At 39.7% G+C, this 26,522-nt stretch overlaps 1 protein-coding gene across 1 annotated transcript in view; it reads right to left on the bottom strand.

Annotated features, from left to right (window-relative positions):
* dst (dystonin) overlaps positions 1-26,522 on the bottom strand; it is a 137,705-nt gene that overhangs the window by 64,040 nt on the left and 47,143 nt on the right. Inside the window, 30 exon segments of the mRNA XM_061689302.1 lie at positions 243-389; positions 6,471-6,569; positions 6,648-6,755; positions 6,866-6,949; positions 7,036-7,198; positions 7,563-7,756; positions 7,829-7,967; positions 8,057-8,235; positions 8,307-8,464; positions 9,374-9,557; positions 9,650-9,776; positions 9,864-10,018; positions 10,278-10,430; positions 10,529-10,654; positions 10,734-10,829; positions 10,950-11,054; positions 11,137-11,298; positions 11,381-11,458; positions 11,532-11,660; positions 11,745-12,189; positions 12,271-12,425; positions 12,922-13,015; positions 14,919-15,046; positions 15,133-15,228; positions 15,348-15,467; positions 15,538-15,644; positions 15,780-15,892; positions 17,195-17,361; positions 22,483-22,575; positions 25,333-25,410. Of these exon segments, the coding sequence (XP_061545286.1) occupies positions 243-389; positions 6,471-6,569; positions 6,648-6,755; positions 6,866-6,949; positions 7,036-7,198; positions 7,563-7,756; positions 7,829-7,967; positions 8,057-8,235; positions 8,307-8,464; positions 9,374-9,557; positions 9,650-9,776; positions 9,864-10,018; positions 10,278-10,430; positions 10,529-10,654; positions 10,734-10,829; positions 10,950-11,054; positions 11,137-11,298; positions 11,381-11,458; positions 11,532-11,660; positions 11,745-12,189; positions 12,271-12,425; positions 12,922-13,015; positions 14,919-15,046; positions 15,133-15,228; positions 15,348-15,467; positions 15,538-15,644; positions 15,780-15,892; positions 17,195-17,361; positions 22,483-22,575; positions 25,333-25,410 (4,182 nt within the window).

Consider the following 26,522-nt stretch of genomic DNA (forward strand, 5'->3'; position numbering starts at 1 on the left):
ACATGGGTGCTTGTGCAACAGAAAGGGGTGGTTGTATCAGATGGGGCATTTGATATGATTAACAAAGTATCCCTTTCAAATGTAAAATACATTGAATAAGTAGATCAGAAAGAATATGTGTTTTTAATAAAAATCACATGAGATAGAAAATGCCTAATTGGATATGAAGAAAAATCCTCAAAGTATTGTTTTTATCAAGCCACAACAACAACAACAACGACAATGCAAATACACATTATTACCTGAGGGTTATTTGAAGCATCTGTGTTGGCATTACTATCTTTCAAAGCATTTCCCTCATTGCTCACATTCTGTTTCACATTAGACATCCAATCTAACAGTTTTCTAACTTTATCACCATGCTCTCGCTTCTCTTCATCCACAGATCTCTGGAATCAGAACAGGTTGATGGTGTGAGAATATCAATTATTTGTAAAGAAATGCAAAAATGTTGAATTTCACGTTCTTCAAAGAGTAAATTCACATTACAAAACAGAACTGAGCAATGGCCACAGGGTAAACAGACCAAGATCAAATAGTACAGAGGTTCAGGTCTTACTTTTGTGCTTTGGTCAGTACAAATGGAAAGGCATTTTCAAATGAAGATGATTCCTATTAAACTATAAACCAAATAAGTAAAAACTCAAAAGAGTTCAATAAAGAACTCAGGTTTTCTGCAAAAGGATGGACAAGGCTATTAGAAAAAAGGGTGTTAACTTACAGTATCCAAAAACTGGAGCAACATCAAATGAAGGCAAATGTAAAGATTCCACATTGAAGTACAGTAAATGTTGTTTAAGGGTAAAACATATTTTAGCTACACACAGAGCCAAAAATAAGTCCTTTGTCCAGCATTCCCTTTTTAACAAGAAAGCCCATAGGTTTTTATTTCAAATTTCTGTAACGTGAAGTTGATAAGGCTCCAAAACCATGAGCTTTAGCAGCCTCCAGTAATCTTAAACCAGTGTGGCGGTCATAAACACTTCTTTCTAGCGCTTCTTTGAATGTGATTCGCCTCTTTGTCTTTGGACAAGTGAGGCGTTTGGTGTGGGACTTCTCATCTTTGATGGCTGAGGCCATGGCTTTGTCAATGAGGCCCCTCTGAATGACTTCCTCCAGCGAGACTCTGTCGTGAGTGTCAGGGTTTATCAATCCGCCAGTCAGAAGCTGGAACTCAATACAGCGAGCGCTGACATCCTTGGGTAAAAGGTTTTCCTGGACTGCCTGAGTGATAGACACAGGCTTTGCAGTCTTGGGGTGAGTGATGCCATTGAATGCTTGCTCAAACTGCTGTAGTTGCTGAGCAAATTTCTCATTTAAAAGACCTTTACTGACTGCATCAGTAGCTTTAAGTTTTTCCCCAGAAAAGGGGTCACAAATACCTCCAGTGCAGGCCTGAGCCTCCAGCAATCTCAAGGCAGTCGTCCCATCAATAAGGCCCTGTTGAAATCCCTGAAGAACAGACAGCCTCTTCTTCTGGGTGAGGTCCCAAAGACCCGCAATGGGGCTGTTCACATCCTCCACAACAACCAATCTTGAAAATATTATGTCGGCAATCTCGTAGATACTAAGAAGGTCACTCCTATACCGTTCTAGCTCAGACGGTTCAAGAAATCTTTGACTGAGCGCAGACTCTAGACAAAGCTTTCTTCCATTTTTGACATCGGTGATGATGTGACGCAAACCTCCGCTGGCATCATCATCAGACGTCTCGTGCCATTCACTCTCCTGTTGCGACAGAAACAAATAGGTCTGCTTGTTGATGTGTTTCTTCTTGAAGGCTTCATGTGCAGACATCTCAGTGCCACAGCTGCTGCTGACAACAGACACTCGGTGTGAACTTGTGGGAGAGCTATTTGTAAGGTGCCTGTCCCCAAGTGGAAGGAGAAAGACGCCCCCGTCAATGTCATAAAGACATGCCTTTAGTATTTCAGAGTAGTATGCTTTCTGCCCTGTATCAGGGTTGTGAAAACCTTTGGGGTTGCGGACAGGATCATACAAAATTTGAAGAGTCTCCTTGTTTAGAAAGCCATGCTCAATAGCAATGGTGGCTGGCATTCTGAAACCACCCTCTGGGTTAATCACGCCACCGGTGGCTATCTGTACTTCAAGGATCTTCTTGCCTTTGTATCGCTCAAGAATATTCTCCTCCATCGCCTGGAACACAGACAGCTTTTTGCCAGCGTGGATATAGCCACTAAAAGCTTTTTCAGCCTCCAGCAACTTATCTTTTAAGCTTAATTCAAAAATTCCTCTCTCAAGAGCCTCGTCCAGAGAATATATCTGACCTGTGGTCAGATCAGTGAGGCTTCCCGTTGCTGCCTGAGTTTGCAGAAACTCCACCGCATACATCTTTGCCAAGAAACCCTTCTCAGCTGCCTCTAAGAAGGAAGCCTTTTTTTTACTTGACTCCACGTAAACTCCAGCAATGGCAGTTGGTTTGTCAACATAGGGCGCAATTGATGCTTGCACCTTGTCTATTGTGGTAAGTCCCAGCTCTAATTTATGGAAAATCTCTTCATCCAAAAGCTTATATTTGATTAGGTTTTGAAAGGTCGTGCTTCTTTTGAGATCTGTGAGATTCAATGCAGTTGTATTCCACAAGCTGAGACTGTCGCTACTTTCTGTAGCACTGTTCAATGGTGTAGCGCTTGCTTCAGGAGTTTCTTTGAGCTGATAAGTTCTTGTCGTAAAGATGCTGTGTTTTTCTCTCTGGTAGTCTGTAGGTGCACACAGGGCCATGAATCCCTGCGTATTGGGGATGAGACTCTTACCCGAGTAAATCTGATACTTTTCAGTTGCATTTTCTTTTTGTAGAAATGTGGGATTTTGAGAAATTGAATTCAAAGTTGTCTGACTCGGAATGACTTTGATTTCACCTCGTTTGAAATCATTAGGAATGTCTTCTTTCTGCAATGTTGGCATCTGTGAATTGGAAATTAGAAAACTTTTCGGTTAGAAATAACTATGAAAGGACAAAAGATTTTGTAGCGGTAAATTGACTGGTGTCTGTGTGACAAAGACTTCATCCCATACCTCTGAGGAGCTTTTAATTTGGAGAATCTCCTCCTTGCTGCATTGTGGCTCCACATTCTGCATGGCTGTATAGTCTGTCTTCAGGATAGCATCCTCCAAGTCTTTCATAGATTGATGGCCGGCATTGGTGACTTTCTGTTTCCTAAACCTCTTGTTTTCTTTCTCCATTATAACACCCTGAAGAGTTGTAACATCTTTGGTGGAGTTAAATTGTTCAGAATGAGAGCTTGCTCCCTTTGGCGTCATTTTGCAATTAACATCTCTCAGAAGCTGTGTTGAACGTTCCTTTCTTTGTGAAGCATTCGACTTTGAGTATAGTTTGTCCTCTTCAAGTTGAACATTTTGCAATCTTGCTTTTATTAAATCTTGGTCATGCATATTTTTTTCTTGCTCCAATTTGTCTATTCTGATCTCAACTTGCTGCTTTAATTCTGATGTATTTTGTAGGGCTGATTTCAATACTTCAACCTCCTCCTTGAAATACTCGTTGCGCATCTTTTGTAATTCTGCACCAAGCGAACGTTTTGACACATTACTCTCACTTGGTATTTCTGACTCTGCTAACATCACTTTCTGTTCCATTTCTTTCTGCATTAACATCAGATGCCTTTCGTAGCCCTGTCTCTGAAGTTCCATCTTACTTTTCAACTCCTCAAGCATTCTCTTGCACTTCCCGACTTGTTCCTCCATCAGCTGGGTCCTCAGCCAGAGCAAAGAATTCTCTTTTTGTATTCTCTCAGCTTCTGCTTGGTTACACGGCAGCTTTTCCTTTAGCAATTTGATTTCAGACTCCAATGACACACTTTTCTCTAAAGCATCAGTTTTCTCTTTCTTAAGGACTGAATTTTTGTGTTGGATACGTGATTGGGATTGGTCTGATTTAGACATTTCTTCTGTCAATGTTTTATTTTTCTGAAGCTCACATTCAAGCTGCATTAGGAGAGATTCTTTGTTTTTTCTTTCTTTGCTCTCTTTAGCCAATTCCTCTTTTACCGTCTGCAGAGAAGAGATCAACTCTGAAACTTTAACATTCAAGTTTTCTACATTTTCCTCTGCAGCTTTTTTCCCCATCTGCAAAACAAGAATCTCCTGCTTTAAATTCCCTGTCATTTTGTCTGAGCTCCTTGTTGGCTCCTTGACATTGTGCTCATATCTAAAATGTTTGTCTTCTAATGCGTTCACTTTGCTGAGATGTTTGTTAATCAAAGAAGATCCCCTCTGAATTTCTGCATTTTTGTTTTTCAACATTGTGTTCAAATCGTCAATTTCAGCACTTTGCATGTGGACCTTCTGTTTTGCTACTTCCTTCTCTGCTAAAGCAGACTTCAGATCTGATTTCAACGCTGTTATTTCTCTCTGGTAGTTTATGAAATTGCAGTTGAACGTAGAGTTTTGTTCAGTTAAGGTCTTTACATCCTCGCTGTGATCCTTTAATTTTACTTGAAGCTCATGGGCGTTCTGGGATTTTGTATAGAGCTCCCCCTCAATAATTCTGACCTGTGATTTGGCTGCTTCTACCTGAGACTTTAGAATTTCAATTTTTTGATCTTTTCTGTCTATTTCCATTACCGCCTGATCATGTTTGTCCCTTGTATTCTTCAAAGTATTTTCCAAGTCAGCATTTACCTGCTTCGACTCATCTGCTTTCTTCTGCAACTGAGAAGCCACAAATTCACAATTTTGAATTCCTGCCTCGAGACTTTTACATTTGAACAAGCACTCCTGCTCAGATCTCTTCATTACTGCAAGTTCCTCCTTTGCCTCTTGAAGTTGTTCTTTCCAGTTCTGAGTTTCACTCTTTAGGGACTTCATCTTTTGCTCTAAATAGGATCTTTCTTTTTCCAGCGACTCGGTATGTAGCTGAAGAGCTTTCAGATCACTGTCGGATGACTTGTTTACTCTTCTAAGATCAGTGCATTTAAAATTAAGCTGATTTATTACCACCTGCTTAGAAGCTAGTTCTTCCTCTAAATGGCTAATCTTTTGAATGTTTTCCTGATCCAATGAGCTCCTTCTGTGAATTTCTCCTTGAGTAATTTTCAGCTGCTCTTTGAGACCTTCAACTTCTGTATTTTGGAAAAAAGTATTTTGCTCTAGTGAGGATTTTGCCCTGTGGAGAGATCTGACTTCCTCTTGTAGTTCAGAGATGGTTTCCTGCATGGCAAGTGTCTGTTCATGAAGATCTTCTAATTTCTGTCTCAGGCTGAACCTCTCTGCTTCCATGTCCATCTGAAGCTTCTTGAGTCTGTTATCCTTATCATCCAACAGCTTTTTATAACTTTGAGCTTTCTCCTCAGACATTTCTGCCCGGTTCTGGACCAATACTAACTCATTACACTTTTGCTGTAAATCCTCGTTTACTCTTTGATATTCTCTAAGTATATTTGATTGAGACTCACTGGAATGACTGACTAATGGTAAAAACAGCTGAGCATGGACTTCACTTTGAACATTTTCCTTTTTAATTTCCTCCACTATTATTTTCCTCTGAAATGTGGGGCTCTGATGAATAAGAACTTGGTTTTCATTTACAAGGTCCTCCAGTTTCCTCTGAGCCATGGAGCACTTGGCCTCTGCCTGCTCAAGTAACAGTTTAGAATGACTTAGTTCCTGCTCACGAGCAGCTTTATCAGCCATTACCATCTCCAATTTGGCCTGGCATTGACAGACATCATGCTCAAGCTGTGATTTCTGAAACGTTAGATCATCATTCATCCACTGCTGTGTTTTTACTTCTCCTTCCAACCTTTGCAACTGCGCTTGTCTTTCAACTAGCAAGGCCTCTTGTTCACGCACCAGCAGATTAAGTTGACTATGTTTTATATCCCCAGCAGCTTTTTGGAGCTCCATGCTCTCTGTCCTTTTTGCATTTTCTGCTCTCTCAAAAGCCATTTTGTTCTAAAATGCAAAACAATCAGTTATCTATCACGGTACCTATGATGAACAATATCATTGACTTTTTTCCCCTCTTACCAGAGCGCTGAAGCAAGCTTGAGCAAGAACCAGGAATTTCATGAGGACACACCCAATAATTTCTTACAATTCACAACAGGTATCACCACAATTCATTAATGTACTGTAGCACTCAGAATTCTCTAGAGAGGTTTATTTCTCCCAGAAGGCCAAAAATAAAGATCCTTAAAATTCCAGCTTTTCCAAAAAATTAGTCACCAGCATTAACGCAATGCATTAACATGTTACTAATATATAGTAACATGAGAGCCTTAGTATAAGCAAACAATAAAACAAAACCTCAGAGAAAGGCAGAAAGGAGAAAGCTAAAACACAAACACATAATAGCAGGTTGATGAGAGACCGCTTAAGAACATGCAAATATGAGAAGGGCTTCACAGCATTTCGATTGTCATAAAAAGTCTCTTCTGCTGTAACGTACTGCAGGAGAAAAAAAAAAAGTTTAAATGTGACAAGCTCACCTCCTCGTCTTCTGTTCTCTTCAGGGTTTCACTTGCAAACTTCACATACTGCGTCATGAGGGTCACGAGGGCTGTGTAGCGGGTACGAAGATCCATAAACTGGTAAAAGGCATACGATGTTGTTGAGACATAAAGATACTATTTAAACTTTAAATTCTAAGATCATTAAGAGTTTACCTCCTGCTGGATGGCATCAGAAGAGCTCTGCATTTTGCGTTTCTTAAGGGGAGATTTGTGTTGGGAATCAACCATTGCTCTGAAGGTCATCAGCTGGAGCTCATAATCCTAAAAAGAGGTTTACGAGTGAAGTCACAAGATTCTATACTTATTTGACATGTTAGAAAAAGAAAATTGGAGGAAAAGTTTAGAACTATGAGTTAAATACAATGAATTACCTTTATGGCGGATGAGCACTGTTCTGAGTATTTCTGACATTCATCAATCTGGCTCTGCTTTTGTTCGATTTCAGCAACAAGAACCTGAAAAACAGGACATTTTAATATATATATATACCCACACACACACACACACACACATAAAATGGTTAAGTTTGTTATTGTCCTACCTTCTGTTTGTTCAACAGTTCAGCAAGAGCCTTGCTATCTTCTGGTTTATCTTCTTGGGCCTTCATCTGTTCTATCTCAACTTCCCGAACCCATTCGTCAAGACTACCGTAGGAGTCTTTGTAAAGTTTCAGAGATTTGGTGTTACCATACAGGTCCCTCAGCCTGAAAAAAGGATTGTTAACCTTAATAAGCAATGCATGAAAATAAAATGTAGGGCTGTAAATTTTGTTGTATTGAAATGATTTTAATCTGAATGTTCTGCACTCCTGTTTCCATGCTATAGTTGTACTGAACTGAAGGCTTTGTGCCATAGAAGAGTTCCCCCAATGCCATGTTTTTCTTTCTCAGTCTGCAAACTATGTGAGACAGCATTAACGCAGCCAAGTAATGCACTCCATTTAACCTGAATAGCGTCAAGAACTGATTGATCAACATTCAATTCCACATAAGTATCAGAATTCAGAAGCATAATCAAATCATGGATTTGTATGCCCTATTTTGTACTATCCAAAGTAGCTATTCTTACCTGCTGTCAATTTGGGAGTGAAGGTTACGCCATCTCTCATTCACTTGATCGGCCTTCTCCTTGTGCCAGTCCAGGTCAAAGTCACGCTCGTTGTGGGCCTTAAACATGCGATCACTGATGAGTCGCGCTTTCTGCAGTTCGTCCTGCATGTCATGGAACACTTCCTGCTTTTCATCAATCTCTGTCCGCCATTGCTACAGTCAGAGGAAATAATATTTACTCAAAATAAAAATCCTAATGCTGTCAAAGTAAAAAATATGCACTACCTTGAGTATAGAAATGACTGTTTCAATAGACTGGAGGTCAGAGTTCATAGCATCTTCCTCATAGAGTTTTGATTCGTAGGCCTTCACTAACTCCTCTGCACTCTGGGTGTACTTCACTACCAAACTCACTGTCTTCAGTCTGCAAAACATGTCAAATATTATATAAACATTTATGTCTGAATGCCGCAAGCTTCATTTTTGGTTTCGCGATGATAAATTCACACTCACTTGTCCATGTAAATAGAAGACATAGAGTGCACTTGGCTCATGTTCTGAACAACAATGCTGAGTTCAGAGGAGAGAGTTGGCGCCAATGGAAAGCTGGCAGCTTGTCTGAGGAACAGCTCACACTTCTCCCTCAGGGTGTCCAGGTCTCCCTTAAATTTATTCAGCTCAGCCATCTTCTTCTGCAAAGTAAAAAACATGATTACAAACAAAAACAACTTCTTAAATGTTCCATAACAAATCAGATATGAACCTCTTGCTCAGTGATGCGCTGCAGACTCTGGTATACGTCGTCTCTGTCCAGAGGTGTCCGGATTTGCCTGATCAGGTGCTCTTCATGGGCCTCCAGATGCATTCGGAATTTGCGTATTTCTGAGATGTATTGATTGTACAAAGACTCCTCGTGTTCCTCTGTTTAACACAACAAACCGATGGAACTTGTTTGTAATTGAAAGTTCAAGATTTTAGGTTTGCAATTACAGTAATGCTCTACTGTTTATTGTCACTGACTTCCCCCATACCACAAAATATGATCCAAAGTTTAATATAATTTCAAACAACCTTACCCCTAATAATAAATGGCTTACGGATTATTTTATTTCTACAAATGCACCCAGCATGCAAATGTAAATTAATTTAGCTCCTCCCCGATCTACAAAGCTCATCTTTCAGTCTAGATATGTCACTGCAACATACTGTAGTTTCTTGGCACCAAGATGCCACCAAAGCCCTGTCCAATGGAAAAGGAGTCCTTCTTCTCTATTAGATAAGGCTTTTGGCACAATCTTGTGGCATTTTATAGCATTTCAGAAAGAGCACAAAAACATTAAATACACAGGTTTTTTTTTTTTACAAATAGTTGACTTTGCATGTCTCCATCTGCAAATAAGCAGGAGAACAATATACAGCCTCATGGTATGCAATTGGTACGTCACAGTATTATTAATATAAGCTGTCTAAAATAAGCCCCGAGGAGACATTGTGTCCCAGTATGAGGACTTGTTGCAATGAGGAAATACCCATATGCAGAAGATCTCAGTAGCACACCGCACATTAATTGACCCAATTCAGGCATAGAAAAGGGGTAGTCAATCAGTGACAAATTTGGATTATTAAGGCTTGTTTGAGGTCTGCCTCCTCAGTTTTATTTCAGATATAGCATAACATGTATGATTTTGTTGTTTTTATTTTCGTTCATTTCCACAGCTTCATGAGACAATTTGACACAGAGCCATGATTTTCCCTGGCAGCCGTGCGTTAAATGCACATAGAGTATGTTGTGCCTTATAGTGACAAACAGGAAGGGATTTGGAGCCTTGCCTCTTTCTGCAGATTTGAGGAGTTCTTGGTAGTATTCCTTGCAGCCCCCAACGTCCCTCTCTAGCTGAGCACAGTCTGCCACGGTGAACACCTCAGACTCCTCACAGTCTTCCAGGAACTCATCAAAATGAGACTGAAGGTTGCTCAAAACTTGCTGATGCTCACCTGGTAGCATTGTTTTAAACTGCACCAGGTTAAAAAATAAAAATAAAAATATGTTAACATAATTTTATTTAGCATGTGAATGAGATTGTCAACTGTATACAAAGTACATACAGAGGCTACATTCCAGTGGCGGATGGCGCCTATATCAGACATGAGACAATGCCAAGACACCACACTTTTCATGTTGATGTGGGAGTGATGCCAAAGTGCAAGGACATTCTGATATAACTGTTCCGTTCTGCAGGAGAACAATAAGGTATGCTTACACTGACACATCATTGACAGTATGCATTGATCAAATAGTAGATGTAGGGCAGCATCTTACTTTGAAGCCATATCCAAAGCTTCTTTATTGGGTGGGGGCACAGTGAAACAGACAGACGGCACCATGGCCTCATTGCCTGCAGGGTTGATGACTTTCCACTTGGCCCGATGAGTGTTATTAGCCAGCACACACTCATCATCTTTATAAATGGTTATCTGAAAGAAAGTGACACAAACTCACTATTACGTGTTTACGGTCAAACTTGATGAACAAAAGGGTTGGGACAGAACACTAAATCAATTAATTAACCAAATATTCAGAATCTTAATTTATGTTAAAACATTTTGAACAATCGTATATTTGGGGAAACCCTATTTTCTATTCCAGCAGGACTGTACCCCAGTACACAAACATGTAGTCCATACAGTCATACCTGGATGAGATGGGTGTGGAAGAACACATATTGCATTGTACCTCTATCTGTCGATAATCACAGATGGCTTTGACAGGGATAGACGATCGAAAAGAGCTGTCAGGGTTCCTGGGCTTGAGCTGCACAATATTCTTGGCCCGACCCATCAGCCCGGCTACAGTGTTGCGGTATTGAAGAAGCTGCTCTTTTTCTTCCTAAACAGATACAACACCCAAGCAATATTTTCACCTTCAGATTTTATTCAAAGTATCTCTATAGATCATGCAGGTCTTGCATGCTTGTGCAAGTGCACCATAGATTCCTGAATGAGATCCTCCAGTCTGTGCAAGCTGCTCGTTCGGTCGCAGTTGTACTTTCTCTGAATGGCATCTTGCAAGCTCCTAAGGAAGTCCATTGATTCTTTGGCATCACTGAAAAACTGCACAAAGGGCATAGGAAAAGAGCCATGAGCAGCGCCCACACAAAGCTGATCATAGCAACTTCAAAGGAGGATGCACCTCAAAATAAACAGCGTTCTCCTTGAGATGCTGTTCCACACACGAGCACAGCTGAAGGATCCAACTCCACTGTGTTTGCATGGCAGCTCTGTATGCCTGAGAGCAAACATATAAAGAAATGAGACACAATATTCAAGTATGAAAAGCCTCCACTGAATTTCAATGATAGCATGCAGGGTGGAGACAGCACTACTGTGAGATAAAAGCTTGGCTTACTTCAATAGTTGGCCTGGCTGGGTGGCTGTTAAAAAGAAGACGCTCTGCTAAGTCCTGCACAGACTTGATCACTTCCTCCTTTTCATCCAGCTCCTTCATCAGCTCCTGTTAGGACACAAAGGATTTTTGAATCGCAGCATTAACAAAGAATCATGTCACTGCATCCCCAAGCATTCGTCAGACTCACAGCATGGTAGTCTCTTTTCTTGGATACGTTGCTGTTGCGATCGCTCCAGTCAAAGGCGACCTCCTCTTCCTCCTTCTCGTTGAGCCAGATGAGCTCACGTGTTGCCTGCGACACAAAGTCATGTAGGCTCTCCAGGTGACTCTGTCGCTCCTTTGAACACTTCTGACAAGCACAAGTTCAGAAATTCAAATTAGAAAACCAGTGAAGTCTGCAAGATTCAAAGTGTCCTCAAGATGTGACTTACCAATAATTTCTCATACTGCTTCTCTAGACTGCTCAATTTTTCTGAATAGGTTAGTTTCAATGGCAGATTCATCTGAATCTGCAGGGAATAAAGTTCATTAGATTTTGAAAAGATGAAAAATTTTGCTGATTCAGCATGCATGATTGCTCACCTCACTCAGTTGGGCCTCTTTTAGACTCATTTGAAATTCTTCGATGGCTCTGTGCACTGCTTTTTGGTTATCCAAGTGCGTCGCCACGCTTGGCATGTCAGATCCCCACTCTGAATGATCCAACTGCAACTGAAAGAAAAATGAACACAAACAAATTCAGGTTTAAGTTTATACTAAAATGCAAGAGAGATTAATGCAAATGCCCATGCTCACCTGCATGTCTGACACCCAGTTCAACAGATCCTGAATGTACTTCATGTTCACCTCCTCTTCTGTCAAGCTGGAATCGGCCAGTGAGGATTTCATTAAGGGCTTGGGAATGTGCATGTGTGTCATATGTCTGAGGCCGCCTTGCTCCATGCTACCAGGGCTGCTCATGTAGGTTTGCTCTGAAGTGGACTGCAGCCCAGGGGTCAAGAACGGTGTCAGGCACGGTGTAAGGCTCGAGGTGAATGTGAGGGTATCTAACCCTCCCTGGGTGAGTATAGGAGGAAGGGCTGCTGTTAAGCTGATGTTCTGGGAGAAGCCAGAATTTAGGCTTTGTGTGATGCCTGAGATCATCATTTTGGTCTGCTCTGTTGTTAGGGTGCGGCCTTTGCTGTACACAGAGGAAGACTTTGCTCTCAGGGATAGAAGATCATCACGCAGGTTTGATACCCTGGGTTGCAACAATGTTTGATGTCAATAGTTGCGCAGCATTTTTTTATGTTTAATATGCAGTCATAAAATAGATGTTTACCTTTGAACTAGCTGATCTGTAAATGGAAATTTCCCATCTAAAAGAACTTGTATGTCCAATACTTGTTGTCTCAGGATGTTCTCACACTCCAAAAGGTAGCCGGCGATCTCTGGTTCATTTAGGAATTGGATGCCAGATTCAAGACGTTTAATATCCTGACAACACAAAACAAACCTGAAATCCATGCAGTTACAATACACAAACAGCAATAAGTTCAACAGCTCAAGGGTAATTTTTCATTTGCCTTTGACTAATACCACCTTTCCCCATAAAAAAATAAATAATTTTTTTTAATGGAAATCTCTACTTAAATATAAAAAGGATGCTTCTGGCACCTTATAGCGATAAGGTTAATATTGAGGTTATAACATATTCATTTCCCTCACTCGCCCACTGGAGCTCAAACTAGAAAAAAATGCCAATGGAGACAATTTCTTTTTTTTGCTATATCATCTAATAATTTATCCCCAAAAAAATATTTTCTTTCCTGCATTTGCCGCAATTTAGGCCTTGTATTTACTTATTGGGGTTGGTGGGCTTCCAGCTCTTATAAAATAGGTACACATTAAGAAAACTTCTATTTTTTCTTATCATCATCTTATCATGACTTAAATAGAAATACTGTAATGAGTTAAACAGCACAAAACTTACAGATTGCAGGGCATTTCTTGCCAGCGCCAACTTGTCCTCGCCATGAACACAGTCTCGCTGGACCCTGTTTGCAATTTGCTGCAGCATCTCAAGCCTAAAAAAAACAATGTTTTAATTTCCAACTATGTATAGGAAACCAAAAGACAAGCAAGCAATCGAGAATGAGCAGGTAACCTACCTGGAACCATGGACGATGTTGTTATTAAGAACAAAAGAGCTGTTAATTAGGAAAGGTTCTGATCTAGTTCTAGTGAAGCCATTGTCACTGGAACCATAGCTGGTGAAACTACTGTTGCTAGCAGATGAGCCCCTGCTTAGGTACGCCATCTTTTCTATCGACCACTACCTCCTTATGTTCTCACGTAGTCCACTGTTTGAATCTTAGCCTCTAACCATTTCCAAACAGAGTGGGAAGGATGTCAACTTGCTCACATTTATAGTGTCAGAGTTAGGTGAGGGGGGTGTGAGGGCCTACCCACCCTGAAATAATATGCTATCCTCAGGGGAACCAAAATCACATAGCAGGTTGAGACAGTGTTCCTTTTTAAAAACAAGGGTTGTAACCTCTGTCTCTGACAGCTTTTAAACACACCCTTTCTTTAATGCTGCTAATATGGAGTGTTTAGAAACCACGAAAGCATGGGTGGATACATGAAGTTGTGCAAACTATTGTCAATATAATTGCCAAAACATGTTTCAATAGGAATAAAACCCAGTCTGCAAACAAACATTGATGGAAACAGCGGACTCAGACCTAAAACCTGCTAGAACCTGTAGTCAAAAGCAGCAGCAGTGTGAATTATTATTATTTTTTTTTAAATGCTTCAACATAAGAAATACATGTGAACTTGTATATTTCAGTGTTTGTGTACGTACAAAGTTACAGTCATGATAATTTGTGAGTCATTAAAAAAATAAAAATAACTCATGAAAATTACATTCAGTCTAGAATTAACAATTAACATTAGGTACACCCTCACACTCTATTTTGATCCAATGTGTTGTATCAAAACTTCTGCCGTCACAAAATGTGCTAATCATGCTTTCACTGACAGTTTCAGAGAGGTAATTTAATGAGTGCAGTAAAACATGTTTGCGGTTGTAAATTTTTGTGGGGTAAGATTGCACTGCATAATATTGGGGGTCATTTCTAATATTTTTGTTGCCTTATTAAGCTTCATGACATGGACAAAATATTAGTAACAGGTCCCAGTATAATGTGATGCAGTTCTACACCACTGCATGCAAACTACAACCACATCATTATCCTGTAATCATTTATTTATTTATTTTTATTATTGCAAACGATTGTGCACGTGTACTTAATAAACAATAAATAAACATTGAGAAGAAGTCACAATTTGAGATGATGTTAGAGGAGACATTGGGTCAACAAGTATCTCTTATACTGAATCATGATATGTACTACTTTGTTTAATTAAATGTTATTTAAAACTGTTAAGAAAAGGAAATATGAAACAATAGCATTCAACTACTATTAAACAGTGTAAACAAGTATGTGTGGGTGGTAGTCAAGCCATAATCACAGACTGAAAATATCCATCCATCCATCCATCCATTATCGGAGCCGCTTATCCCCACAAGGGTCGCGGGAGCACTGGAGCCTATCCCAGCTATCATTGGGCAGGAGGCGGGGCACACTCTGAACTGGTTGCCAGCCAATCGCAGGGCAAATACAAACAATCAACCATTCGCACGCACATTCACACCTACGGGCAATTTAGAGACTTCAATTAACCTACCATGCATGTTTTTGGGATGTGGGAGGAAACCGGAGTGCCTGGAGAAAACCCACGCAGGCACAGGGAGAGCATGCAAACTCCACACAGGCGGGGCCGGGGATTGAACCCCGGTCCTCAGAACTGTGAGGCAGACGCTCTAAACATTCGACCACCGTGCCGCCACTGAAAATATTATTATTATAATTTTAAAAAAATAATTAATTTGCCTGACAGCGTATTCATAGAGTCACATACCTTTCTACCTCGGGCCTCAGGCTCTTTTCTCTTTCCAGCATGGCAACAATTAATTTGCCCCACTCCTTCTCCACATCATTTGGGTGATGACCAGGCGGTAAATGTATGCGTCCAAACTCGATCCACACCTGTCAAATGACACAAAAGCGAGAAATTACGATGACAGTGATGTATTTTTAACATGTCCATAAAATGGTAATTTGGATTTCTGTACCTCAAGCATTTTGTAGAAAGTTTTGATTTTTGTCTTCTCGTTTTCCTTCAGTGGGATGTCCTGTTCTTTAAATTGCAGGTATTGTGTGTAAAGTGCCTGTGCAGAAATTGTGAATCAATCCCAGCACTTTCATACAAAACATAGCATGGCAACGAAAAATAAAAATAAAAATGCAGAACACGCTAAGTGTTACAAGTGACAGTGTAGTTTGATACCTTAAGTTCAGTAACATTGTTGGGGAATGATCTATCGGACATTACGGTCACATTGTGTTTGATCCACTGACTGAGGTATTTGATCATGTTCTGATACTCCACCCATTTGATGTCAATATCCTGTTAGGAGCATAAGGATCAGCATTAGCATCTGCACACAAGAAGATACAGTAGTAGACAATGTACTTACATTGGGGCTAATTCCTTCTCCACCATCAGGTACTCTCGGGAAGGCATCATACAGCGTTGAGACGTATGTGATGACTGACTTTTCATCAGGAGACTGGACATCTACATCTAGTAAGAGAGGAGTGAGAGTGAGAGAGTGAATTCAGTCACAAGGAGTGGAGGGTTTTTGGTGGTCGAGCTATACAATATCACAACCCGTGTAGAAATGAATGAATGATGAAGTGAAGTGTGTGCAAATTGTACCTTCTGGGTCTAGCAGTCTGGCCACTCCCAGTTGCTCAGCCACACCGAATGCGTTCTCTAAATTGGATCGGTTGGTCTGCGTGAACACTCGGCTCATGTCAACTAAGTCGGGTCTGAAAAAGACAAAATAGACATCCATGAACGTGTCTGTAATAGAAATTAACAATAGTATGCTTGTGTACATGAAATTAGACACACATGATCATTAACGTAACTAGACGGGGAAAAAAACCACATCAGAAAGCAGTGCTTTGTCTTGGACATATAATCGTGCTTTGTTTTAATGACATAGGCTGGTAGCATGTGACCCATTACACAAGGCTATTTTTGTGTTTTTTTCCTAAAATAATAATAATAATAACATATGGGCTTTAACTGCCTCCACTATTGGTTCTCTTCTTACATCAATGGAATGAAATTACTGTACAAAAGACTCACTTAGTGAGGCAGCACGGTGAAGCAGTGGTTAGCAGACGAAACAGTTGAGGAGATATGTTGAGAAATAATTACGTTATACTGTGACTACTCTGAATTGAAGGCATGTTTTTCACAGATTTTCTATAGGCGATACCACGCAAAACTGTTTCCCAAAAAGGCAATTTTTTTTTTTTCTCCCACGATAAAAAATTCTATTGCTCTGGAACCAGTCGTCCGATTTTCAAAATTATTGACGTGTTGTACTCAGGTTGAAGTGGCCATTCCAGCCAGACTGTCATTTTTGGGAAACTTGTCATGTTGCCATATACAGTACATTGCATTACTTGAAAAACATAACATTGTTATTTTTATCACTATATAGCCCAAAGCCAATTTGAGCTTTGTGAGAAGCCTTGACAAATTTAGTCCCTGACATGAATGTACACATAAGATTAGTGTGAAAACAATATGACAGGGCACTGCACACCACATCACACAAGACATCAGTTAAAAAGCAAAACTTTCACTTTACTGCAGACAGAGAAGACCAATGTTACATGAGGCTCCCCAAATGGCCATTATACAAAATAATTATTTGGTACTGGATGGAAAACATTTACAATAACATTAAAAATTTAAAACAGGTTGATGTATATGCAGCAAGTTTTTTTGTTTTGTTTTTGTATGTTAAGGTCCTAAACAATAGTCTTAATGCCATCACCTTGCTCTAGATCGTATTTGTCATTTGGAAGCTATGGCAACTTTTCTGTGGCAAAAACAAAGAAAAAAAACATAATATAACATGTATGCCATGGTTGTGGAGAGTATTGTGATGGCTAAGTGTTCTGGAAAGCATTTGTGTGTTCCTTGACATATCACACAGAGCTTGTGCAGGTACAGTGCAGCTATAAATATGATGAAGTGCATAATTTTTCATAAGAGTTCCTACTAAACTGTTGCAAAGCCTCAGAGGGCTGCAAATAACATTGTACCTGTACCTGTATTTATGAATGATGGCATTGAAGAGCCTCCCATCTCTCCAGGAGGTTGTGAAATTGTCACATCTAACACCGACATAGCCTTCCGTAATCTGCTTGGACCAGAGCAGCAGCCTCTCTTTGGCCGTCATATCCTGGGACTCGCCTGTGACGTGAATCTCCGAGATCTAACGCATGAGGAAAACAACACAATTGATTTGCAGAAATGCATGGATGCATGCTGGCAAGCAACACCATGGTCATGTTATTCAGTTACAATTCTGAAACAATTAAACAAGATTCCCTGATAGCTTTGATTAACAGCTACAAACATTAACAGTAAGAGCAACATCGGCAGCACTAGCATCAGCAGATAAGGTTATGTAATAAATTACTCAATAGGGTACTGAGGCGTGGGATAAATCTATTACAGCTGGCACCTCAGACTGTAGGTTGATTTCCACTGCACAGTTGGCAGGTACACAAAAAAAGACAATTTAATAATTGTTCCGAATGTTGGCTGACATACATACACAATACAACACTAACATTATTGGAAACACGTTCTTTTTATTTTCTTTTTTTAATTTTTTCAGCCAAAAGCAAACGATTGTAAAATAAAACAATTGTAAAACAAAATCAGCACTCAAAAAAAAAACATGATGCAAAACATCTATTCTTTCCAATAAGAACTAAAATAACTCTTCTCAATGAGCGCAACAAATGTGCAGTCTTACCAACAAAGAAAACACAATTGCCCTAAAATTAATAAGCAACAACATACTCATTGAAGGAGCTGCTCTTGACTATACAAGGTTTTAACTACAACTGATATAAATGTTTAGGCATATTTATAAATCGGGACATTGTCCTTTTAAAAAATAAAACCTGTTAACAGCTTAAAATAATGTTAATATTGTTGTTGTTACTGTTATGGGTGTGCTGTGCACATATGAATCCATACTATGGACCTTGCTGAGTGATTAAGGTGATAAAAGAACATCTACAAATGATTTTTTTCCTATGGCTCAATATATAGACACATCATAGCTCATGTCCAGAGGTCCTGGACTTAGCAACTGACAACATGATCTGTTTACCTCCTGTTGGCTGCGAATGTATTTAGCATGTTCAACATGACCAGAGCAGGTCCTCCGTCTGGTCCTCCTGTGTGGCTGAGAGTCCCAAATAATCCTTGTGAATATTTCCTCACTCACATGGCCATCATTGCCCCTCAGCGTCTGTAACGCATGCTCCACTGCTCCAAAACTAACAGCCCTCCTGAGCTGGCATCTGAGTAGCTTCTTCACACGCAGATCATCCTTAGCTGCGACACCTCCAGAGGAAATACGGTGAAGCTTCGGATCTTCATTGTATCCGATTCCCCTAACTTGTGGACAGATGCTTCCAACCATGCAAGTTAAGTTCTGACCAGGAAGTTCATTAGAGCCATTTATGGAGCCAAATGCAGGTGCTTCTCCTACACACTGGACATTGGCACTGATGCTACATTGACTGCTTGGATGTTTATCCACATCTAAAGTATAATTTCCCTGGGTGTCACCCAAAGGAAGATCCTTGTCACATTTCACAGGATCAGTGAATCGGTGCTTCTTTCTCTGAAAGTAGCGACGACCTCTGAGCTCCTTGGATCTGTGGGTGAGTGGAGCTTTCTTGGGGTCAATGTAGCATTCCTCCTTTGGGCCCCGCACACAGCCACACGTATTCCCCATAATGATTTGGTTCTTTCCAGAGTTGAACTCCCAGCGGGTTGTTATCAAGCATAGATTCCGGCTCAATCTCGTCTAGTCAATTGACAGGAAGGCAGAGTTTCCTTTCATTGATTCTGAGAGTTGGTCAGGCTCCTCTCTCACGCTCTCTCCCTCTCTGTATGTCTTGCTCACTCGTGTGACAGCGGAATCCATTCTGACCTTTGAAACACTTCCCCGGCTATGCTAATCCAGCACAAACATCAGAAATGCTACACGCAGCAGTGACCCACGTGTTTGTGGCTCTCAGCTGAGCAAGGAAGAAAACTTGTGCACAGACCAGTTTGGGTCTGGTCGGTCAACTGTTATCGACGCAGTAAGCAAATGCACAGAACCAGGTGTCTGCTGGGTTTCCCTATATTTGTGTTTGTAATGAGGTCATGTTAGCCTGGGGAGAAAATTTGGCTCAGCAAGTTGGTCCGCTGTGACCCAGACAGAGTCGCAGGCGGCTGTCAGACAGTGCGGGTCGACATGAGCAGCGCTGGCAAATTCAAGAGAGCTTTGTCTTTGTCTTTTAATCAAGACACATACAATGGCACAGTCAGAGGTGGCTTTCACACCCAGTGGTTAAAACAAACTCTTTTATGTGAACAGAGAACAGAATTACAGCTCAGAAAGGAGCCAAACACTCAGACTCTGAAGTTATTTGCCATATGATACCAATACATCATAATTACACAACAAATAAGGAATATATTCCTTTTGCCTAGAAAATACATGAACAAACTGTGAATCTATTGCAACTATCCAGCTTGACTAAAAATAACTTTGCGCTTAAGATATCTGAACACAAATGAAGGTCAAAGTTGACAGCCAGCACAGTACAAACTACAGTTTACTTACACACAGTGGCCACTTCATTAGGTACGCCTAATTTTCCCTTAAAGACAGACAACTAACTAAGATACAATATTGTACTATCAATATAATCTATAGTTTACAACAAAACAAGATTAAAAAATAAATTTTCCAAGCAACTGTGGATATTCCTCTTTGATGAGCAGTAAAATAGTCTACACCATTTTATTTTCTAAAAAAAAAAAAAAAATTGACCTGTGACTCACTTTGGGGAACCCCTGCTCTAATAATCAATGAAAAAAAAACAAAAATAATAAAATAAAAAATCTTCCCTCAAAAAGATTGAGATTGTCACGGTTAAAAAAAAATTATTTTAAATATACGTATTATTACATATAACAAATATTAGAACATCTTATATAGTCATATGACATAAAAGGTAGGATAAATGTGGTTGTAGTTTGTAAGTGGTGTGCAGTGGTCAAAATCGTTTCCACTCTCATTTTCTTCATAACCAAAATATTACAAAAACCTCTCAGGATGACGCAATGACCCACACCATGACAAACTAAAACCACAAAATATATTGTTATCTTAACACATCTACCAAGGTTAGTCAAATTGAAAAATATAGTGTTATGTAATATATTGTAATTTGTGGCTATTGAGTGTGGAAAACTAATTTATATTGCCATTGCCAAACAAAGTCAGAAACAAAGTCAGATCTAAGGTTACTGTTATATTCTCAGTGAATAACTCAAGTGTGAAAATCTGTGTCTCACGAACCACAAATAAAACTCCGGAAAACACACATCAGGGCAAAACAAACCATACAGCAACAGCTGAAAAGTACATTGTCAAGATTGCATCCACTGCGAAACTACAGTCAAGTTATACTCAACGTGATAGTGTGGACTCTTTTGTGATGAACACGCACAGCCGTTTTGTGTAATCAAATCTTAAATGCAGGCACTTAGATACACATAATATATTTTCACCTTTACAAAAATGTAGCAGTCAAAATGAAGTGTAGACACCCATTAGACTGGCAGAATACACAGTTCATGTTAATTTAAAAAAGTTGCCGCAAGCTATGAGGAAAGCATGAAAAGTATGCCTCCTACTCCTAAACTGATCCGGGATGCGTCACCTTAAGCCAGTCAAAAGCACAGTATTTTAATACTGTATTGTCAATCTTATATAAGTAGTGATTTCAGGGTGTTGTTTAGTCTCAAATAGCTCATTAATTTCTCCTGACACACCTGGAAATCAAGAAGGAACAGGCCCCTTGCTGCGGACTGCTGGAGGGCTTGCGTGAGACTGAATGTTGGCATCACCACAGACGCTACCTGTCAACGTACTTAAGTCCAAGCAAAGTTGTCTCTGTGGTTCTTACCAGTAACATTTGTCTTAAATCCAAGTATTATCAGGAGAATTTGGTAGAAAATCCCCCCCCAAAATTATTGTTATCAGCCAAAAACATCCAGGCACCACTATTAATATCTGCATATAAGCAACACAACTATGTTGGACTTGCTGCGATTATGAAAACACTATTTAAAAAATATAAATATTTATATTTTTTTGTCAGTCAGCACCACATATCTATGTTACAGTTTGTTTGTGTAAAAAGAAAACACACAAAGATTAGATGATCTAAAATAAACATTTCTGTGTGTATGTGAAACTGGTTGAGATAAAAATATTAAAACCACTGCTCCATTTTTATTTTATTTTTTGGAATATGGTAAATGGGCTTTCACTTGTATAGCACTCTTCTACCTTCAAGGTACCTGAAGCACTTCAACACTGTCTCCTCATTCATCAACTGATGATACAGCATCAGGACCAACGGGGGGTTCAGTAGCTTGTGCAAGGACACTTGGACATGGTCACAGAGGCCAAGTATCAAACCCACAAACTTTGGGTTGGTAGACGACCGCTCTACCACCTGCACCATGCCCCCCCTCCAAATACGACTTATTATAACATAATCCTAGTACATTTTGACTAATTAAAACTAGTTTGTCATACTGTTCTTTCAAAGCAGTTATAAGATATTATTAGCTTACAAGGTATACTATTTTAAAACAGCTTTAAAAGTGAGGACAAAATGTTTTCTACTGACACTATAGTGCATATCTTTTTATAAAGACATCAATTTCAACCTTATGCAAGTTTAAAATATATTAATAAGATGCATGATAGGTGCCAGGAGGACTGAGTGATAAGCAGAATTATTTATTATTATATTAACACATGGATTCCTGCCATGTGCAACCACACATTAACCGAGTGCACTCTCTGTGGATCTAGAATTCTCGGAATATTCAGTGAGGAGCATGAGCTCATTTCAGAGGACTCCAATCCAATTTGGAGTGGTACCAAATATAAACGCTTGGATCTGCACAGGTACAAATGTTGTATGCTCATGGGAATAGAGTTGCTTTGTATGAGACTTTTGACATGATCTCATACTATTACATATTGGAACTCACATCTGAGTAGTTTTCAACAGAAATTTTCAAATTGACGCCCACGTTAAAATACAGACACCCACTCTAAGTACAGTATATCTACTTGCAAAAGCTTGGTAGCATTCGGCATTACCATATAATTTCTGCTTTAATCAAAAGGTTACAACATATCTGATACAAAGAGAATGTAGGATAATAAAAACATTGTTAAACAATCTGACCAAAACAATAAACAATTAATTAGCCCTACGATGATCACACTGACCTGAAAGTGCAGTATTATGGTCCAGATTAATCCCAGGGTTAATTTGGGATTGCCATCTGTGATGTCATCATTCCGGATATTTACAAGTTTGACCTACAAATGAAAAGACACATTAGATAAATATATACAATATCACATATTTACATAATACAGTACACATGCTAATGACCTTTGTGTGTGTACTATTTTATTGTTAATTTTAATGCGATGTGTCTCACGTCAACAATTTAACCACATTTTACCTTTTGACCACGAGGTGGCACAATTGTCACTGTTGGAGAAAGCATGCTACCGTAATAAAAGGGCTGCTGACTGAAGCATCAGACAGCAAGCACACTTATGGTTAAATAACCCACAATCCTGAAGCATTTATCCATCCATGCCAGCCAATAAAGATGTTTAAATCGATTTCATTTTGACAAATCGGGATTAATTTGGACTGTCGATGACTAAACAGAATGTCTCGATTGTGCACATCTATGACTCCTTTGTCTGGCGCCTGGGCGTCACATGTGGCAACAGCTGAGGCGGCCTGCGCTCACATCATCACACTCTGACTGTGGTGGGGGAGGGAAGGCCAATCAAGCCCTCTGAAAACCCAGTGATTTGAAGGCAGTGCCCCTTGAGGGGTCACAATTACCAGTGGTTAGTGCAATCTTGGTTTTATCGACGGAAAACATATAAGCCTCCAGTCCAATGTATGCCAACTGGGCGATGTTATGTGAAATTCATGAACATCTACGGGCAAATGCATTCAATTGATGTTTAAAGTATTCTCAGCAGTTTCGCATTCTAGCATCATTAATTTCCCACAGGATTATTAAACATACAGTGTGCTGTATCTATGTGCTTCTCTGTACATGGCATTATATTTACATACCCGTACTTATAAACAGATCAAATCTGTAATACCTAAAGGGCTAAAGTTATAGATTAATGATATGAAAAGAAATATGCATAATATTGCTAGTAAAATGTTAAATAGGTCTATCTGAAATGACGATTGACTACTATTACTATAATATACTAAAATCCATCCATCCATTTTCTATAATGCTAATCCTCCTCATCATATGTTTAGTTAAAAATTAAAAGACGAAATTATATAATGCTCAACACACACATATGCTGGAACTTTCAGTGACCCAGAACAAATACATTACTGTGGCGCCATAGGGATTCCATGCAATTGCTGCTGTGTGCTGTATGAGCTTCTTGTATTTGATGTATCATCCTTATATTAATCGTACAATACCATTATCATTTTCCGTAGCATTTCAGCCGTCTGCAGCAGTAGTGATTGACCGTCCCAGTATCATTTGCTTCAACGCGATTGGCGGTACCGGATGGAGTTGCTATTTGTGCAGTCAATTTGATTAAAAAAAACACATGGAAGGACATTTCATACTCGACCAGCAGCTCATTGCTGTTTCTGAGAAAGATCAAGAAGACTTCCGAAGCGTGTGAAGACGGAAGGTGAAGCACGTTGGACATGCATGATATTAAATTAGGCCAAGGAGACGAGGTGAGATGCTTGGTACACGGTGTATGATTAAAAATGTTTACTAAATGGTGGTATATAGCCAACATTGTATATTTGGTTAAAACGTTATCTACAGATAATTTCTGTACCGCTGTCTTCCAAATGATGATCAGGCTGTTTTCACGGCTTGCATCTCAATCAGACAGCGTGTAAAAGACACCCATGGCTGATGACATTTTTTTTTTAATTGTAGCCCTACAATTAAACCAAAATTTTCCACAGTTGTGGTCCGCGCTCATAAAGATGAACAATATTGTATTTTTCACGTTCACGTTTTGGATTAGCGCACTAGCTGCATTTGTAGCTATAGGCCTACTGCTTGTGAGCAGTCCTATGATTTAAAAGTTTAAAATCATTTAGTAAGTTTAATGTAAATATTTCGAGTTAATTATGTTATAGAGGTGATGGGGTCCATCCGCATGTTGGTAAGAACTGCATCTGTCCAGCACATTGGATTTATTAAAATGGCTAAATTATAGAACACCTCAAATGGATAAATGGTCATTTAGGTCAAGTAAAATAAAGTAAAACACTTTTTTTTTTACCCCTCAACACATGACATGTATTTGGGGAATAACAATTAGTTGCTAATAGAATGCGGTTATTAAGACAATGTTCATTGCTCTTTTAAACAGAAACTACTGCATTAATTAAATTGGCAAGCCCTCATTAAAGCGGAGCGTCTACCTGTATACTTTAATCACATGTTGATGGATTTATTTCGAATCCATTGAGGTTGTGTATGAAACTCATGAATAAAATCTCAATTCTTTCTGTAAATACTTGAGGACCTAACAGTATCAGTCTATTAATACAATGTCTCTTTGATTACAAGGGCAAGTAATTTATTTAATAATTCAATCACAATGGCAAGCAGACAACACATACGTAGTTTAATTTTGGTATAACAGTACACTTTTTGCTACTCCATGGTGGTCTAGTGGTTAGCACATCTGACTCAAAGGTCTGACGTTCTGGTTTCAAATCTGGGCTCCGATCTTCCTGCAAGTATGCGCTAATGTTTTTCTCCAGGTACTGTGGCCCCCTCCCACATTTCAAAAACATGCATGTTACATTCATTGAAAACTCTAAATTGACCATACGTGTAAATGTGAGTGTGAATGGTTGTTTCTCTATATGTGCCCTAGGATTAATTGGCAACCAGTTAAGGGTGGACTCCGCCACTTGCTGCAGGCCACATGGGATAGGATGCAAAGGACCTTCCCCAGTTTAAATGAAAAACAAAGCCCCCTTGCCATCTTCTCCATTAAAAGAATGTCTGTACATTGAGTTGGACTGAGTCTCACCTGCCGTCTCTTTAAATAATCCAGTGCTATTTGTACATTCTGGAGCCTATGGAAGCGCATCCTTCCTCTCTCCCGAGGCTGCGGACAAGAGGAAGAAAGCAAGGTCATCAGGTTGAGTTCAATACCAGTGGACCAAAAAGTAAATCAAATGTTTAGTAGCATGTAAGATACAGGGCGTGCTTCCGGGATCTTACTCGCTGATCCGGTGTGCACACACTTTCATGATAACAATATTTTCAACAAATTCCACCTCTATGAACATGCTCTGAATGTGAAAATGATCTTGGTGGTATAGCTTTATTCATTACAGGGATGCTTTTCCCCGAGCCACTGTCCAATTTCTTGCACTAATGCTCACTGACGTTCAGGTACCAACCACACAGCAATAGGGAATAAAATGGAACATACAATCAAGCTAGGATGCAGCTGCGGCCAAAACACATCGTGCTGCATTTAGACTCTCGAAACAGCAGCACTTGAAATCATTCACTCGTGAAGTTGTCACATGAAGGGGAATGTAAAAATAGCTGACTATCAAAATCAGAAGATGAAAAATGTCCCCTAAAGCATGGGTAAGGTTGTATATCTTAATCTTTGTTTTCTTTTTCATGCCAAATGTCCTCTTCATTTTTAATTATTTTCTAGCATGAAAGTGCATCATCAATAATCATCTACATTCACCTATAGATTATAAAACCATACATGGCTAGTATGAGTCTGCTAATACATCTAGATAAAGACAAACCATGCAGTGGGATTGTTTCTAGACTCGCGCTAAGTGGCCACAGCACACTGTCATGTTAGTTGGTTATGAGGGCGTGGGAGTGGGGAATCCACACGTACCCCCTTGTCATCATCCAGCACGTCTCCATGCCTCTCAATTGCGCATGCTTCTGTCCCACTCACCAACCGCAATGTCTTCAGGACATCGCGCTCCCTTGGCTTATCAGCCCAAAACGCAACACATGGGAGAGGGGTGACGGGGAGGAGGAAGACATGGAGACAGACACCATGGCCAAATCAAAGGAAGTTAGACAATGGACAGAAAAACAACCAAAGAGCAGAGGAGACGTGGGGATAAAGAGGGAAAACGGCAAAATAGATAGCTGGAGAATGAAAGTTAGTCACAGCGGAAGTAACTCACAGGGTAATGTACATGGGAATACGTACATGCTGTTTACAATAAAGCA

This window comes from Phycodurus eques, chromosome 11 (genome assembly GCF_024500275.1).
Source record: "Phycodurus eques isolate BA_2022a chromosome 11, UOR_Pequ_1.1, whole genome shotgun sequence".
NCBI lineage: Eukaryota > Metazoa > Chordata > Actinopteri > Syngnathiformes > Syngnathidae > Phycodurus > Phycodurus eques.